The sequence below is a fragment of the Erythrolamprus reginae genome, chromosome 2 (genome assembly GCF_031021105.1).
Source record: "Erythrolamprus reginae isolate rEryReg1 chromosome 2, rEryReg1.hap1, whole genome shotgun sequence".
Taxonomy (NCBI): Eukaryota; Metazoa; Chordata; class Lepidosauria; order Squamata; family Dipsadidae; genus Erythrolamprus; species Erythrolamprus reginae.
Genome location: NC_091951.1, coordinates 32,823,708 through 32,840,925, shown reverse-complemented (window position 1 = coordinate 32,840,925; position 17,218 = coordinate 32,823,708). Strand labels below are relative to the sequence as shown.

General features: G+C 43.1%; 1 protein-coding gene across 4 annotated transcripts in view; it reads right to left on the bottom strand.

Annotated features, from left to right (window-relative positions):
- Positions 1–5,319: 5,319 nt before the first annotated feature.
- PPT2 (palmitoyl-protein thioesterase 2) overlaps positions 5,320–17,218 on the bottom strand; it is a 77,640-nt gene continuing 65,741 nt past the window's right edge. For all 4 annotated transcript variants that reach the window (XM_070737699.1, XM_070737698.1, XM_070737700.1 and 1 more), the window contains 3 exons: positions 11,802–11,886; positions 9,848–9,902; positions 5,320–7,216 (listed from right to left, as the gene is read on the bottom strand). In XM_070737699.1, the coding sequence (XP_070593800.1) occupies positions 7,073–7,216; positions 9,848–9,902; positions 11,802–11,886 (284 nt within the window). In that variant the 3' untranslated portion in view covers positions 5,320–7,072. The remainder of the gene's footprint in view (positions 7,217–9,847; positions 9,903–11,801; positions 11,887–17,218) is intronic.

The following is a 17,218-nucleotide window of genomic DNA, read 5'->3' as shown; positions in this document are numbered from 1 at the left end:
CAAGCAAACAAACAAGAAAAGGCACCTTTGGGACAACCCATGACCTGGATGATTTGAGAATCTCCACAGACAATCAGATTACAATTCTTTGTAATCTTTGATCCGGCCCGGATTATCAGATCCTTACTACATGGCCTGCATAAGTGCACCAGAGTGCCTTCCGTCCCCTGTCTTCATGTTTCCCTTTTACCAGTATCATGTATATAAATATTATTATATCTTTGTACACCACCAATACTTTCTTGACAAAACAAATATGCTGCAACGTCCTGCCTGTCAAAGACTACTTCAGCTTCAACCACAACAACACAAGAGCCCACAAAAGATTCAAGCTTAATATTAACCGCTCCAAACTTGACTGTAAAAAATACGACTTTGGTAATCGAGTTGTCGAAGCGTGGAATTCACTACCAGACTCTGTAGTATCATCCCCTAACCCCCAACACTTTACCCTTAGACTATCCACGATTGACCTCACCAAGTTCCTAAGAGGTCAGTAAGGGGCGTACATAAGTGCACCAGAGTGCCTACCGTCCCCTGTCCTATTGTCTCTCCCATATCTCCTATATCTTCTCTTCTATACCTCTATCTTTTCCTGCTATTCTCTCATAGTTATATTTCACTCCTTTATTTTCTCCTCTATTCTCCCTTTAATACATTCTACCTGATTATATCCTCTATAACCCTCATTGTGTATAATTGTGTATTGGACAAAACAAACAAACAAATAAATGGAAATAAATAAATTCAACGCCCGGAACAAAACCTCTGCTCCACCAATTATCCCGTTTGCAAAATCTAAACCTCTTTTAACTAAAGTGTTTGGAGACGCACCTTAAATCACGCCAGCCGTGCTTTCTCTGCCATTTGCAACAGGTAGAATAAAATACAACCAGGGGGAAAGTGGGGAGAAAAAAAAATACTCTCCTTGCTGTATCGAACTGCACCTGATTCGTGCTCGCTGACGGCGAGGGGTCCCCCCCCCGGACTTTCACCGAAGCGATCCCTTTAAACGGGATCGCTCCACCCCCGTCCTCGGCGAAAGGATCAGGAATTGGTCGGAAGGGATTCCCGGATTGTCCTCTTAACCCCTCTCGCGCGTCGAAGACCGACAGGCGCCCTGTGCAAGCCTCACTTCCGGATTTTTCAGAAACTACGGGAGCAGATCCTAACTAAGCGCCAAGTTCCTTGGGATCTGGGATTCCCGGTCGATCCCTCGTCGGGGGGTGGGGTTCCTTTGCAAGATCGAGCCCCGTTTTTCACGATCCGCCACTCCGATTCTTCTTTGCCGTCCCGGTTAAAACGTCCCAGACCTTTACCCACCCACCCCCGGCCCTCGCCCGCTTGCCTCTGCGCCTCCGGTGCGCCTGGCGGATCCGAGTTTGCAAACGGGAACTTCGCGGGTCGTGTGAACGCTCCGCAGAGAAGCGGCTCCTTGGCCGAACTAGATTTGCCCGACACCCTTTCAAGGTCTGAGCAATGTGTTTCCTTTGAATCCCGATCTGCCAACTTCAGGGAGCCCGGGTGACTTCGCTGCACGGTCTTTGCTGCCATCTAGAGGCGGTCCGGAGTTTTGCAGGCCGGATCTGGCCATAGTTACTACATATAATTTGTTTATTTACATTTATTTAGTTACATATCATATTTACATTTTTTTTAAAAAAAATCCGATGGTGCAGGAACTTTGAAGAAAGTGCCCATGGAAACGTAACAATAACTTACAAATACACTGCTCAAAAAAAGGGGGAACACTTAGACAACACAATATAACTCCAAGTAAATCAAACTTCTGTGAAATCAAACTGTCCACTTAGGAAGCAACACTGATTGATAATCAATTTCTCAGGCTGTTGTGCACATTCAACTTTGTACAAAACAAAGTATTCAATGGAAATATTTCATTCATTCAGATCTAGGATGTGTTATTTGAGTGTTCCCTTTATTTTTTGAGCAGTATATAAGGAGTTGCACTATCTTATAGTGAGCACACTTTTAACATAATTAGTACAAAATGAATGAAAACATTGAAAAAATAAGCATTATTTACAATAAATAAATGGATGAGAATACTGTACTGTGAATTATTTTGAAAACAAACTTATTTTGAACACAAACTTACTGTATTTGCAATTAATTTCATCCAATAACCAATGCTGGATACAATTCTAAAATAATTAGACTTAAATCCCCTCCCCCCCCCCCAGCAGTTTGGGCTCACCAGTTAGCAGTTCTCGGACACGCCGCCAGAGGGAGCTGCGCCACTAGATCTAGAAGGCCGGCGAGGATTATAAAGAGCCTTTGCTCACCTGAGGACAGGCCGGTTCCTGCCACGTCGCGTCCTCCGCCTTCATTTTGCATCTGCAACCAAAGCCACCCGGGGCGTGTTTTTGACGCCCGACCTGGGTCATGGGAAGCCTGCAAAGGGCGGTGGCTGGCAAGCGAGGCTCAACAGAGGGAGAGCGACCTTTCCAAGAGAAAAACAAATGGTCTAGTTCAGGGGTTGGCAAAGTTGGCTCTTCTATGACCTGTGGACTTCAACTCCCAGAATTCCTGAGCTAGCATGATTGACTCAGAAATCCTGGGAGTTGAAGTCTACAGGTCATAGAAGAGCCATCTTTGCCCACCCCTGGCTCTAGTTGGGAACTTGCTCTCCATAGCAGTAACAATAGCATTTAGACTTATATACCACTTCATCATGTTTTTACAGCCCTCTCTAAGCAGTTTACAGAATCAGCCTATTGCCCCCAACAATCTGGGTCCTCATTTTACCCTCCTCAGAAGGATGGAAAGCTGAGCCAACCTTGATCCGTAGTGAGTAAAATGAGGACCCAGATTGTTGGGGGGCAATATGCTTATTGTGTAAACCGCTTAGAGAGCAGTGTGAAGCGGTATATATTATTATTATTATTATTATTTATTAGATTTGTATGCTGCCCCTCTCCGAAGCCTCGGGGCGGCTCACAACAGTAATAGAAACAATATAACAGTGAAACAAATCTAATATTAAAATAAAACATATCTAAAACCCCAGTAATGTACAACACATACATACCAAACATAAAATATAAAAGCCTGGGGGAGGATGTCTCAGTTCCCCCACGCCTGGCGATAAAGGTGGGTCTTGAGTAATTTGCGAAAGACAAGGAGGGTGAGGGCTGTTCTAATCTCTGAGGGGAATTGATACCAGAGGGCCGGGGCTGCCACAGAGAAGGCTCTTCCCCTGGGGCCCGCCAAACGACATTGTTTGGTCGACGGGACCCGGAGAAGGCCAACTCTGTGGGACCTTATCGGCCGCTGGGATTTGTGCGGTAGAAGGCAGTTCCGGAGGTATTCTGGTCCAATGCCATGTTCTTCTTTGCAGAGAGTAATTAATAATGAAAGAGTTTACAAGCTGTAAGATTTGGAAACATTGTTAGCACCTGATTGTGGCTGGAAAGAAACATTTGGGGCAAATAGAGAATGAAAAAAAAAATAAGACAGGGTTTGGAAAACATTCTTCTTTGCAGAGAGTAACAATGAAAAAGCTTGCAAGCCGGTAAAGCTGGGAACATTGTTAGCACCTGGTTAGGGCTGGGAAGAAACTTACTCAGAGCAAGTTAGAGCAATGAAAAAAACCCTGCAGTGACTTAGGACTTGGAAAACATTCTTCACAGAGAGAAACAATGAAAGAGCTTGTAAGGTATGAACTAGGACGATTGTTAACAGCTAGTTAGAGCTGGAAAAATGGTACATTCAGAGTATAAGACACACCTGAATTTTCGGGAGTAAAAGGGTGTGTCTTATACTCCAAAAATACAATAATCAGCATTTGCGCTATAGATGTCGTTAAAGGTAGTCCTGGATTACAACAGTTCATTTATTGACCGTTCAAAGTTGTGACAATGGAAAAAAAAACTTGTGACCACCTGTCACACTTTACAACCATTGCAGCCTCCCCATGATCACGTGATTACAATTCAGACAGTTGTCAACTGACTCATATTTATGATGGCTGCCATGCCCCAGAATCATGCGGTCCCCTTTTGTAACTTTTTGAAAGTCGATGGAGAAACCAGATTGACTTAATAACCATGGTACTAATTAGTTATTGTCTGGTGGGTGGGCGCACATGCGTTGGTGCGGGATTTGTCTTCTGCACATGCACAGGAAGCCAAATCTCCTGTGAAGATGCTTGCACACATGAGATTTTGCCGATTTTCGGCATTTTTTTTGCTTTGCGGAAGCAAAAAACCCGCCAAAAATTGGCAAAATGTCATGCATCGGGGATGCATTTTTCCTACTGGAATGCCATCCTCCACTGTCCCCCTAGGAACCCAGTACTGCGCATGCGGCTCTTTCATTCCTCCACTGCAGCTCCGTGACTCAAAATATGCGTCACAGCTGCCAATGTGTGATATTGACTGATGTGCAATTTATTAAGCTTTTCGGCCTCTGGTGGGTGGGTGGGTGGATGGATGGATGGATGGATGGATGGATAAATAGAGATAGATAGTTGATATTTAGATAGATAGATGATAGAGATAGATAGATAGATAGATAGATAGATAGATAGATAGATAGATAGATAGATAGATAGATAGATGATAGATAGATAGCGATAGATAGATAGATGATAGAGATAGATAGATAGATATAGATATCTCTATCTATCTATCTCTATCTATCTATCTATCTATCTATCTATATATATATATTGTAAAAAGCAACAAAACAAAGAACATCTCTTCAGATAATCCTGCTTTGCCCAAACAATCTGAGATAATAGCATATTGTTGTGTGGAGGGATGTTGAGACTTTCAAAGGGAGATTGGACTGCCATTTGTCCAAAATAGTGTAGGAATTCCCGTGCATGAGCTGGGTTGGACTAGATGACCTACAAGGTCCCTTACAACTCTAATAATAATCTAATGTAATGTTGTTCTAGCATTCAGAGCAAAAAAAACGGGGCTGATATTTCTGAGTCTCTTGTCTGATTGTCAGAGTTTTCTCAAAAAAATTTTTTTCTGATAATCTGATCCTATCTCCACCTTGCTGGAGAGTATATATAAAAAAAACCACAAGTGCTCCTAGTTCGATAGATTGACAAATCCCTAATCCCCCTATATCAAATTTGTGGGTCACCTTGTTTACTAGAAGGCAGCTAAGTTGTGTCACTTCCTCCTAAACAAGCGAAATAGAGAATTCGGAGAAACCCAAAACCAAAGGTGAATACCCAAAAAACTCTAGTGGCTCAGCTCTCCCATCACAGTTACACCACAATCCATAATGTTCAGAAAAACCATAATGACTGAAACCATAATAACTAAAGTTCAGAAACCATAATGACTGAAAATTTTTAATGAAGGATAGAAGGCAGCTGGAAATATTTAAAAGGGGGGGGGTTCAGGGGAGAACCCTTTAATAACTTTTTTATGTCAACTTTTTCAAGTAACAGGATTCTATCACTTTAAACTACAGGTCTCTGTGTGTCACATTCTCAATTGTCTCCCCAAAGAATTGTACTCCCTGTAAGATTACCAACTCCATTTGTAAAGACTTTCTACATGGAGTACATAGCTGTGACCTTCCAGATGCTGCTAAACCACCACAAGCAGCCCAGCCAGCAGCCCCCAGAATAAGCAGTGAAGGGCTACCAAACTTTTTACTACCTCACTGTGGGTGTGGCTTATGCAGGACGCCCTGCATTTTCTTTCAACATCCTTCAGTGTAAATTGGGTGCTCTGGAGTGGAGCTCCATTTTTACTATCCCACTGGGTTCCCGCCACCCCCCTCTGGGCAGCAGCCCACTCCTGGGCTTAAATTCAGAAACATCTGGAAGGCAAAAGATACTTTGGACACATCTGAAAAGCATCTCCTTGGAATCTCAGCTTCAATGTAACTCATTTCCCCCTTCATACCCAATCTAATGTTAAAAGTTAAACCTGAGTCCTTGTAAACATCTTTTTTGTAACTTGATAAAAAGGTAGGAGTTTAATACTGTTTGCAGGCAAAGCTGTGAAGCTTCTTATCTAGAAACAGAGAGAAAAAATCACCTTATTGGAAGTTCTGGTCTCTTAAAAATGGCTAGTCACTCTTAAATACACATTTTTTAAAAAATAAAGCAAAATCACTAACATTTTTTATCTAAATTGGCTTTCTATTGCCATCCTGAGGTTGTGCTTCCAAAGAGAGAGGAAATATTACACCGATGCAGTTTGCTCTCCCAAAGTCAATTGATAATTTATAATATTGATTTTGATGTATAACTGGAGGCAGGGATCCTTGAGCTATTTCCAGCTTGATTATGTAAAGACACACACACACACAAATATATGCTTTCCACTGGAACTCTTGAGTTATTTGCATTTTCTGACATTCCATCGGCGTTTTCTTTAGTGACGTAGAACTGGAATCTGGATCAAAGTTTACGCATTTACTTTTCTTCCCCCTCGGGTGAAAATCAAAGCAATAATTGGAGCACGAAAGTCAACTGAATGATAATATTTCCCTCTCCCACAACCCAGAATCTGTTGTCACAAATATTGGGTTAGTTTCTTTTAAACTCAGTCCTGGATAGCTGATACATTATTATAATGTGAAAAATATAATCTATGCAACTAAAATATTTCAAACAGGAGATCAAATGATGCTAAACACCAGAGTTGATACCTAAAAATGGTAAATAATCCAGTTCTCACAGTCATTATGTTTCTGCCATAGGCTTGCTACTAGAAAACATGACTTTTGGGTGTATTTGATTACACGCTAGTGTAATCCATTCGCAGTCTTCTGTTTTTTTGTCTACTTGTTTTGTCTTGAAGCTTAACCACAACAAAGGACTAAGGATCCAGTTCATTTGAGGTCTTCCACGCAGCATCTTAGAGCACACAAATTTGCTACTAGCTTCCACCAAAGTGTCTTGCAGGGAAAAAGTTCCTTCTGCTGTGTGGGGGGGGAATCCTAGAAAAGTTACAGGCAGGTGATTTTATTTTTTTTCCCCACTGTAGGAGGAGAAATGCCAAGTTGAGGTCAGAGAACACAGCTCGGGGTTTTCGACTCTCCATCTCTCTCTTCCTCTTCCATACTTGACTGGCTACGTCAGCCATTTGTCAATGCAAGTGTCATAGACGGTGCGGTTGGAATGCCAGTTCGTGTGGGAAACGTTGGCCATTTTGCAGAAGACAATGTCGCCACGCGCATCCAGAGTCTTCAAGCCAAACGTGTCAAGGAGGTAGACCTGAGAAAGAACCAACAAAAACCCAAAAATTCAACTGGATGGACCTTCGAAGCAGCACCAAAACACACATTTTGAGGGGGTTTTTTCAACCTTAGCAACATTTAAGACGTGTGGGTTTCAACTGCCAGAATTTCCCAGCTGGCTTCTTGCCTGGGGAATTCTGGGAGTTGAAGTCCACGCAGGTTTAAGGATGCTGAGGTAGAGAAACATTATGTCAGGGTTCCAAGTAACGCCTCCCCCCCACAATGAAAAGAGACTCCATTTTATTAGAGATGTCATATTGGCACATCTGGGGAAACCCAAATCTGACAACAGCACAACGGCAAACCGGAAGTGTGTTTTCCTGAACTTCCGGTTTGCCCATTTGGGCATTTTTTTCACCTACCAGGCTTCAAAAAGGCCTGTGCGCATGTGCAGGGGGCAGCGTGGGGGGACGAACCAAAAAAGGTTCGCCATCATTGGTCTAGGGAGTCATGTGATCCCCTTTTGCAACCTTCCGACAAGCAAAGTCAATGGGAAAGCCAGATTAACTTAACCACCCTGTCACTAACTTGCTAACTGGAGGGATTCCCTTAACAATTGTGGCAAGAAAGGTGGTAAAGCTCACTTAACAAATTTCTCACTTAGCTAAAAAAAAAATTGGGGCTCAATTGTGATTGTAAGTCGAGGACTGTCTGCACAATATTTGTTATTAAACAAGTCATTTCAATAAAATTTAATTTCAGATTCCATAGCCATCCCACTGCTCAAAAAATAAAGGGAACACTTAAACAACACAATATAACTCCAAGTAAATCAAACTTCTGTGAAATCAAACCATCCACTTAGGAAGCAACACTGATTGACCAATCAATTTCACACGCTGCTGTGCACATTCAACCTTGTACAGAACAAAGTATTCAATATTTCATTCATTCAGATCTAGGATGCGTTCTTTGAGTGTTCCCTTTATTTTTTTGAGCAGTGTATATAGATTGGAACATGCTTGTGAGTTTTCAAGGCAGAAGTATCCATAGAGATTCTCAATCATCCAGGTCACGGTTGTCCCAAAGATGGAGCGGAGAATTTGCAAAAGATAACTGGACTTACTTGGTTTGTTTGTTTTTTTCCTTTGAAACATTTGCTTACCAGAAACCTCTTAGATAGAAACATAGAAACATAGAAGACTGACGGAAGAAAAAGACCTCATGATCCATCTAGTCTGCCCTTATACTATTTTCTGTATTTTATTTTAGGATGGATATATGTTTATCCCAGGCATGTTTAAATTCAGTTACTGTGGATTTATCAACCACATCTGCTGGAAGTTTGTTCCAAGCATTTCTTTCAGTGAAATAATATTTTCTCATGTTGCTTTTGATCTTTCCCCCAACTAACTTCAGATTGTGTCCCCTTGTTCTTGTGTTCACTTTCCTATTATAAACACTTCCCTCCTGGACCTTATTTAGCCCTTTAACATATTTACATGTTTCGATGAGAAGCAAAACTTTTTGAAAGGGAAAAAAACTCCCCAAAGTCCAGTTGTCTTTTGGAAAAAGCACCTTTGAGACAACCATCACTTGGATGATTGAAACTCTCCATAGATGGGTTACTTAAAACAAGCTAGTTTGGGGGTGCCTATTTAAGAGGCTAACTCCATGAGAATTTTTAAGATCTGCAGGACACCCCACGTGGATGGAATCTCTCCTTTAAGGTACTTGCTTGTGGGGCAGGCATGAAAGGTTATATCAGACCCAAATTATGCAGAGTGTCCCTTCCAAACTAAGAATGTCACCCATGTTCCTGATTTTTAGATCAGCTAAGGCATGTCTCCTTGAACTGATCTTTCAGATAGGCTTTTATTATTTTACTGTGACATTAAAAGTTTAATGGAGTTGACTGCCATTAAACTAACAATAACAATAACAACAACAATATTATTATTATTATTATTATTATTATTATTATTATTATTATTATTATTATGTCAGTACAACACAGCAAACGAGATCACTATGCTGGATTTCGTATTTCATCACCAGTCGGGCGCTTCCCAAGCACCTAAGACTGCGTGATGTAGCGGTGAATTATGTTTGCTGATCACAGTAAAGCGGCCTTTTGCAATTGACAGATGGAGATTTTGTCAATTCCGATGGTTTTCAAATGTCCGCTGAGATCCTTTGGTACTGCGCCCAGCGTGCCAAGTTCCACTGGGACCACTTTCACGGGATTATTATTATTATTATTATTATTATTATTATTAATTAGATTTGTATGCCGCCCCTCTCCGAAGACTCGGGGCGGCTCACAACCTAACAGCAATACAACATAAATACAAATCTAATGTTAAAAAATTTAAAAAACTAATTTTAAATACATTGTAATAAAAAACGTATCTGCTACACAAATCATACACACTCAGTCCAACTGAATGTAAACATAACAAAGGCTTATTATAGAGGTTTTGTTTCTAATTGTTGACAAAGGTCTTCCTGATAAGCAGTTTTGGGCAAGGAAGGCAAAATTTGGGGATGCACCTGCACTAAAGGGAGGTGTGATGGCAAAAAGTTCAGAAACCACACTATAAACCAAAATATATTCTTCCTACCACTTTTCCCCCCCAGCTTGCATTGTTAACCTGTCCTTACTCACCGGCTGAGATGTCATATGCTTTACCGTCTCGTTAACATCATAGAAGGCAAACATACTATAAAAGAAACAAGACAGAACAATCCATGTAGATTTACACAGTGTATCTGATTAATTAATTAATTTGTGCAATTTATATGCCGCCCAATTCCAAATTGGACTCTGGCCGGCTTACAATAACAATAAATACAAAATAATATAAATAGGAGCCGAGGTGGCGCAGTGGGTAGCGTGCAGTACTGCAGGCCACTAAAAAGCTGATTGCTAGATCTGCAGGTCAGCGGTTCAGATCTCATCACTGGCTCAAGGTTGACTCAGCCTTCCATCCTTCCGAGGTGGGTAAAATGAGGACCTGGATTGTGGGGGCAATATGCTGGCTCTGTCCTTAAAAAGTGCTATTGCTAACCTGTTGTAAGCCGCCCTGAGTCTAAGGAGAAGGGTGGCATTAAAAAATAAACAAACAAACAAACAAACAAACAAACAAATAAATAAATGAAAATTACAACAACGAGCATAGTAAAAAACAAAGTAAAAATGCATTTATAACCCTAAAAAAACATACATTCTCTCAATCATTCATGGCCCCAGGCCCGCCGGAAAAGTCAGGGCTTAACAGCTTTCTGGAAGACTGGTAGGGTGGGGATAACATGGATTTTCAGAGGCAGTTGGTTCCAAAGCATCAGAGCTGCCACAGAGAAGGCCCTTCCCTATGGCCCCACCAACCAGCATTGTTTGGTGGATGGGATCTGGAGAAGGCCAACTCTGTGGGCCCTTATTGGTTGCTGGGAGGTATTGAGATAGAAGGCGGTCCCATAAATAGTCTGGTCTGGGAGATAACCCCACACCTTCTTCTTTTTAAATATTTCAATTCCTTTTTCATCACAATTCATCATCATCATCATTATCATCATCATTTAATGACCCCATAATCCCTTGCGGGATGGAGTCTAGCCAACTGAATGGAGCTAGCAAAGTGTTTTAATGTCCGGATGCCCTTCATGTTGCCAATGTGTGTTGTGGTTAGCTCTGGCCCAGCTCCTACCACAAGGAATGTGCAGGTGGATGTGGGGGAAACATCCACATGCCGCAGGCCTGTTTTGCTCCCGATGGAATTTGCCGATGAAGCCTCCTCTGACCAAGGAAGCATGAGTGACAGGGAAGAGGGGAGTTTTGCAGACAGGCCAGGAGGAGATCAATCATCTGTATCATCCTTGGATTCTGAACAAGAATTAATGACACATCCACGCATGCGTAGAGTGATGCATAGGAGACAACAACTGAAGGATTATTACAAGAGAAAATGAGGCCACCTGTGGTTGGGTGGGGCTGCTGTAATTAGTGCTACAGATAAAAAGAACAGCGTGCTGGTTTAGCCTTGTGGCAGTTTATCTGATTCATTGTTTTGTCAAGATCGTGGTTTGTGTGCTGTTCAAGATTGTGTGTGGACTCTCTGGACTTTAGAATTGGACTCAATTTTCCAGTTATTGGGTGAGCAATTGGATTGCATTTAACCTGTGCCTGGTGTGTACCAGAAAATCCCTTTGACATTTAAAAAAGGGAGCTGTTTCTGTTTTTCTGTTTATAAAAACTTTTGGGTTTTCCTTTTATCGTGTGGTATGTGTTTTCCTGGACTAATTACCCTGTAATTATGGGAGGTTGAAACACGCCGGCAGAACAATGTGGAGTGTTGTTCAGCAGATATATTCTCAGTTTGCCCAGAGAGAGAAATATCTGCCTCTACCGAGGATCAAACCCACAGCCTCCTGATTGTGAGGTGAGAGCGCCGTCTCTAGGCCAACCGCCACCACTCCAGAAAAGCTCTTAAGATGGATGCAGAAAATAAAAACTGAAGTGATATGGAAGACGCAGGGTATGTGTCTCTCCTTTCCCACACGCCAGGTGCTGGAAAGCATGTTTTGATTCAGTCAGAGTGAATGCTACAGATCCGAAAACTCACCTGGATTCCCAGGGCATGATGACCCCGTCATCTGGGCCGCCGATCAGAATCAACTTGCGGATCCGCAAAAGGTTTCTCTTCCACGCTGCGAGGGAAGCAGGTTAACTTCAGAAACGTGGTTGCTTTCCCAGTTTCTCCTCCTTCCCTTCCCCTCCCTGGAAGAGCTTTGGTGGCGCAGTGGTTAGAGTGCTGTAGTGGAAGCTACTTCTGCTGATCATCGGCTGCCAGCAGTTTGGCAGATCGAATCTCAGTAGGCTCAAGGTTGACTCAGCCTTCCATCCCTCCGAGGTTGGTAAAATGAGGACCCAGATTGTTGGGGGCAATATACAGTGATACCTCATCTTACAAGCCCCTCGTCATACAAACTTTTCGAGATACAAACCCGGGGTTTAAGATTTTTTTTGCCTCTTCTTACAAACTATTTTCACCTTACAAACCCAAGCTGCCGCCACTGGGATGCCCCACCTCCGGACTTCTGTTGCCAGCGAAGCACCCGTTTTTGCGCTGCTGGGATTCCCCTGAGGCTCCCCTCCATGGGAAACACCACCTCTGGACGTGTTTTTGCGATGCTGCAGGGGAATCCCAGCAGTGCAAAAATGGGTGCTTTGCTGGCAACGGAAGTCTGGAAATGGGGTTTCCCAGCAAGGGGAGCCTCAGCGAAATCGCAGCATCACAAAAACACGGAAGTCCAGAGGTGGGATTTTGAGGACTTCCTTGTTTTTGCGATGCTGCAATTTCGCTGAGGCTCCCCTCGCTGGGAAACCCCACCTTCGGACTTCCGTTGCCAAGGAAGCACCCGTTTTTGTGCTGCTGGGATTCCCCTGCAGCATCACAAAAACACTGAAGTTTGGAGGTGGGGTTTCCCAGCGAGGGGAGCCTCAGGGGAATCCCAGCAGTGCAAAAATGGGTGCTTCGGCTGGCAAAAGGGGTGAGTTTTGGGCTTACAAATTTTTCACCTTACAGACCTCATCCCAGAACCAATTAAGTTCGTAAGATGAGGTATCACTGTACTTACTTTCTATAAACTGCTTAGAGAGGGCTGTGAAGCACTGTGAAGTAGTATATAAGTCTATATACTCTCTAAATTCTAAATTCTCTCCCCTTTCCCTCTTCTTGCCTCCTCAGCAGTCAACAAAAGAGAACTTTCCCCATGTCCTTCTACAAAGAGGCGACTGGACTTTCTGGGGTTTTTTGAAGACATTTCGCTTCTCATTCAAGAAGCTTCTTCAACTCTTGACAGGATAGTCAGAACTGAAGACACTTCTTAGATCAGGAACGAAATGTCTTCAAAAAAACCCCAGAAAGTCCAGCTGCCTCTTAGAAAAAAACCCCGCACCTTTGGGACAACCAAGACCTTGGATGACTGAGAAAAATTGAAGAAAAAAGATGGTGGCGCCCATAGGACTGGCACCGGTAGCTGTTGCGCGCAAATTGCACAATCTGGAGGCCACTACCAGTGGGACCATCCTCTACTGCACCGGTAGCAACTCACTACTAATCCAGAGAGAAAAATATCTGCCTCTACCTAGGATCAAACTCACAGCTCCTTAATTGTAAGGCTACATCTTTAGGCCACTGCACCATTCTGACAGCCCTTCATTTAGTGACCGTCTGAAATGACAACATCGCTGAATAAGTGACTTAGGGTCATTTTTCACCCAACCGCTGCAGCATTCCTGGGGTTATGTGAGGAAAAAATTGGCTGCTTGGCAATTAGTTTATTCATTTATGATGGCTGCCGTATCCCAGGGTCATGTGATCACTTTTTGCGGCCTTCCGATGAGAAAAGTGAACGGAAAAGCCATGTTTCACTTAACAACTGATTACTAACTTATCTTATTTTTCGGAGTATAAGACGTGCCCCTTTTTCCTCCCTAAAAGAGAGTGGAATGGTTGGTGCTTCTTATACATCGAAGACAGCCATTTTGGGCCTCCCAAATCCCACCCCCATGTCCCATTTTTGTGAAAAATAGGTTCATTTTTCATAAAAATAGAGTGCACCGAGGAATTGGGAGCAGAGAAGGCCTACCAAAAATTTTACTACCACACTGTGGGCGTGGCTTATGCATTTTCTTTCAACATCTTTCAGTACAAATTGGGTGCTCTGGGGTGGAGCTCCATTTTTACTACCCCACTGCGTTTCCCCCCGTCCAGGCAGTACCCCATCCCTGGTTGGGAGGCCTGCACAGTTGCTCCTGGGGGCTGGCAGAAGGCAAAGCCACCCCGGTTTTTGCAAGTAAATGGGCAAAAAATGAGTTGGTATTTTGCAAAACAAGGACGTTTTTGCCTTTCCTCAGCCTCCAAGAGCACTGTTCAGGCCTCCCAAACCTTTGGCACACCCCATTTGGGGAGGGGGGGGAATGGCAAAAAACTGAGCCATTTTTTATAAAACCAGGGACGTTTTTATCTTTCCCCAGCCCCCAAGAGCACTCCGCAGGCATCCCAAACCCTCTGTGTGCCCTACTTTTCACTGTTTTTGCAAAAAATGGTAAGCCCAGAGGGTTTAGGAGCCCTGTAGAGTGCTCCTGGGGACCGGGGGGAGGCAAAAACACCCTTGTTTTTTGCAAAAACCAACTCATTTTTTGCCAGGGTTTTTTTTTTTTCAAAAATGGGGGCAGTTTTGCCTTCCCCCAGCCTCCAGGAGCAATCTGCAAGCTTCCCAAACCCTCTGTGTGCCGTTTTCCACAAAAATGGGCAAAAAACGGACCATTCCAAAACCGGGCATTTTTATCTTCCCCCAGGCCGAGATGCAATCTGCAGACTTTCCAAACCCCCTCTGTGCCCTATTTTTGACAAAAATGGGTGAAAACGGATCTGTTTTTGCGAAAAATGAGGCGCACAGAGGATTTGGGAGTTTTGCAGAGTTCTCCTGGGGGCGACAATTAGTGCATCTTATACACAGGTGCGTCTTATAGTCAGAAAAATACAGTAAGTGGAAAAGGCACCTATTTTCTCTTTAAAACAACTAAAAAATGAGCCTGTGTATTTCAGCTTCACCTACTCCAATGACATCATAATTTCACTGGCCCCGCCCCTCACATGGCCCCAGGTAGAGAGGAAGTTCCGGGCCAGAAATAGATTTTCCTGCTCCACCCATGTAGACAAATGAAACAACCCACTCAACCTCCAGGAAATTTCTACTAAAGTTGTCATGTCTGAAGCATTTAATTATCTCTTTTTTTCCCTTCTGGCTTTGTGTTCCTTTTTTACTTTAAGATTTGTGATGTGGCAATTGTTTTTATGAATTAATGTATAGGTTGGACTACTGTTTTCTGACCTTAGCCAACCTTTAAAAAGATGTGGGCTTTGAACTCCTAAAATTCCCCAGCTGGGAGTTGGAAATTCTGGCTGGGGAATTCTGGGAGGCGAAATACACACATTGCGAAGATATTTTTTTAAAAAAACACAACTCGTTTAGCCCAGAAACGATGCCAAAAAATAAAATTATTTCATGCCATAAATGCTATGCCGGAAGCAAGAATTTTGAACTGGCACGTCACAAGTTATCCCAAAGTTTGATGAGCTTGAATTTTAAAGCCCCCGTCTGATCTGGCTTGGCCAGGCCTCCATGAAAGGGCTTAGACAGGAGGGGGGAAAATTGAGTAATGATTATTCCAGCCACCTTGCATTTTCCATATTAGGAAATGTTTTGCTTGCAAATATAGTCATGTGTACTCCTGCTTCTAAGCTATTGCTGAAGGCACAAAGGCAGCTCTATCTTTAGGGCTGACTTTGGACAGGCTCCTAAACAATCATCCCTTTTGGCAGAAATACATTGGAGCTTTGGTTTGCTCTGGGGGTTTTGATCAGAGAATTGTAGAGCTGGAGAGAGCTATTTAGGACACTGAATTTTCTTGGTGCAGGAATTAAACTAAAATAAAGGTGTCAAACTCAAGCCCCATGAGCCGGATCTGGCCCATGGGGTGCTTAAATCTGGCCAGTGGGGCCGACCTGGAAATAGCAAAGGGCAGGTCCATGGTGCTTTTGGCAGCCAAAATGGGGCATGAGGGGGGCTATGCGTGTGTCCTGTTTTGGCCGAAAGGGTGCCGCAGGAGGCATCCATCCACCCAGCAGCCCCCACGGAAGCAAATTGCAATACTGATCTGGCCCTCAAAGAAATCCAGTTTGACTAAACACGGTGGTTCTCAACCTTTCTAATGCCGTGACCCCTTAATACAGCTCCTCATGTTGTGGTGACCCCAACCATAACTCTAGCGCCAATTCTCCCAACAGAGCGTTAAGCTGATTGGCAGGAAGGTCAGAGGAACACCCCCACTGCAAATGCCTGATTGGTCAGATAGTAAAAAATTATTTATTTATTATTATTTTATTTTATTTATTGGATTTGTATGCCGCCCCTCTCCGTAGACTCGGAGGCAGCTAACAACAGTAACAAAAAACAGCATGTAAATCCAATACTAAAACAACTAAAAAAACCTTATTGTAAAACCAAACATCCATACATACAAACATACCATACATGAATTGTAAAGGCCTAGGGGGAAAGAATATCTCAGTTCTCCCATGCCTGACAGCAGAGGTGGGTTTTAAGGAGCTTACGAAAGGCAAGGAGGGTGGGGGCAATTCTAATCTCCGGGGGGAGTTGGTTCCAGAGGGCCGGGGCCATCACAGAGAAGGCTTTTCCCCTGGGCCCCGCCAAACGACATTGTTTTGTTGACGGGACGTTCCAAGGGGCCAGAATAGACGCTTTAATTCCTAATGCCGTGGGAAACTTGTCTTTTCCTATTTTCTTAGGCGACCCCTGTGAAACGGTCATTTGACCCCCAAAGTGGTCCTGACCACCAGATTGAGAACCACTGGACTAAAGCATCCTGGACCGATGGCTGCCTAGCCACTACAGGTAATCTTTGACCACAATAGAGACAACAATTTTTCGGTTGTAAGTTGTGATGGTCCTAAGTTGAGATACCACGTGACTGGACTTGTTTTTAACGATAATTTTTATGACAGTTGTAAAGTGAATCACGTGGTTGTTAAGCAAATCTATTTACCAGAAAAGACTCACTCTTGAGAGCGAGATGGGTGATATCTCAATTTGATTAAATCAATTTAAAATGTACCAAATGGCAGTCCTGTGCCAACAGGATGCTAAAACAATCATAAAGGTGAGCTGGTTGCCTATGCTAGTGTGGTCATATGACGGGATCATGTGACGGGGAGAGATCATGTGACGGGGGAGAGGAGGGGTCGTAGTCATAACTTCATAAGTTAAGGTCATAAGTAACTTTAAACAATTTTTGGTCACAACCAAAAGTGATTGTTAAATAACCAGTAGTAAGTCAAAAATGATCTATAGCTTTCCTTGTTTGGTTCTAATTCAGGAATGAAGACTATGCAGTCTTTCAAACACTGATGAAGTAAAACTCCCAGCATCCTTCATTGTACCAGTCATATAA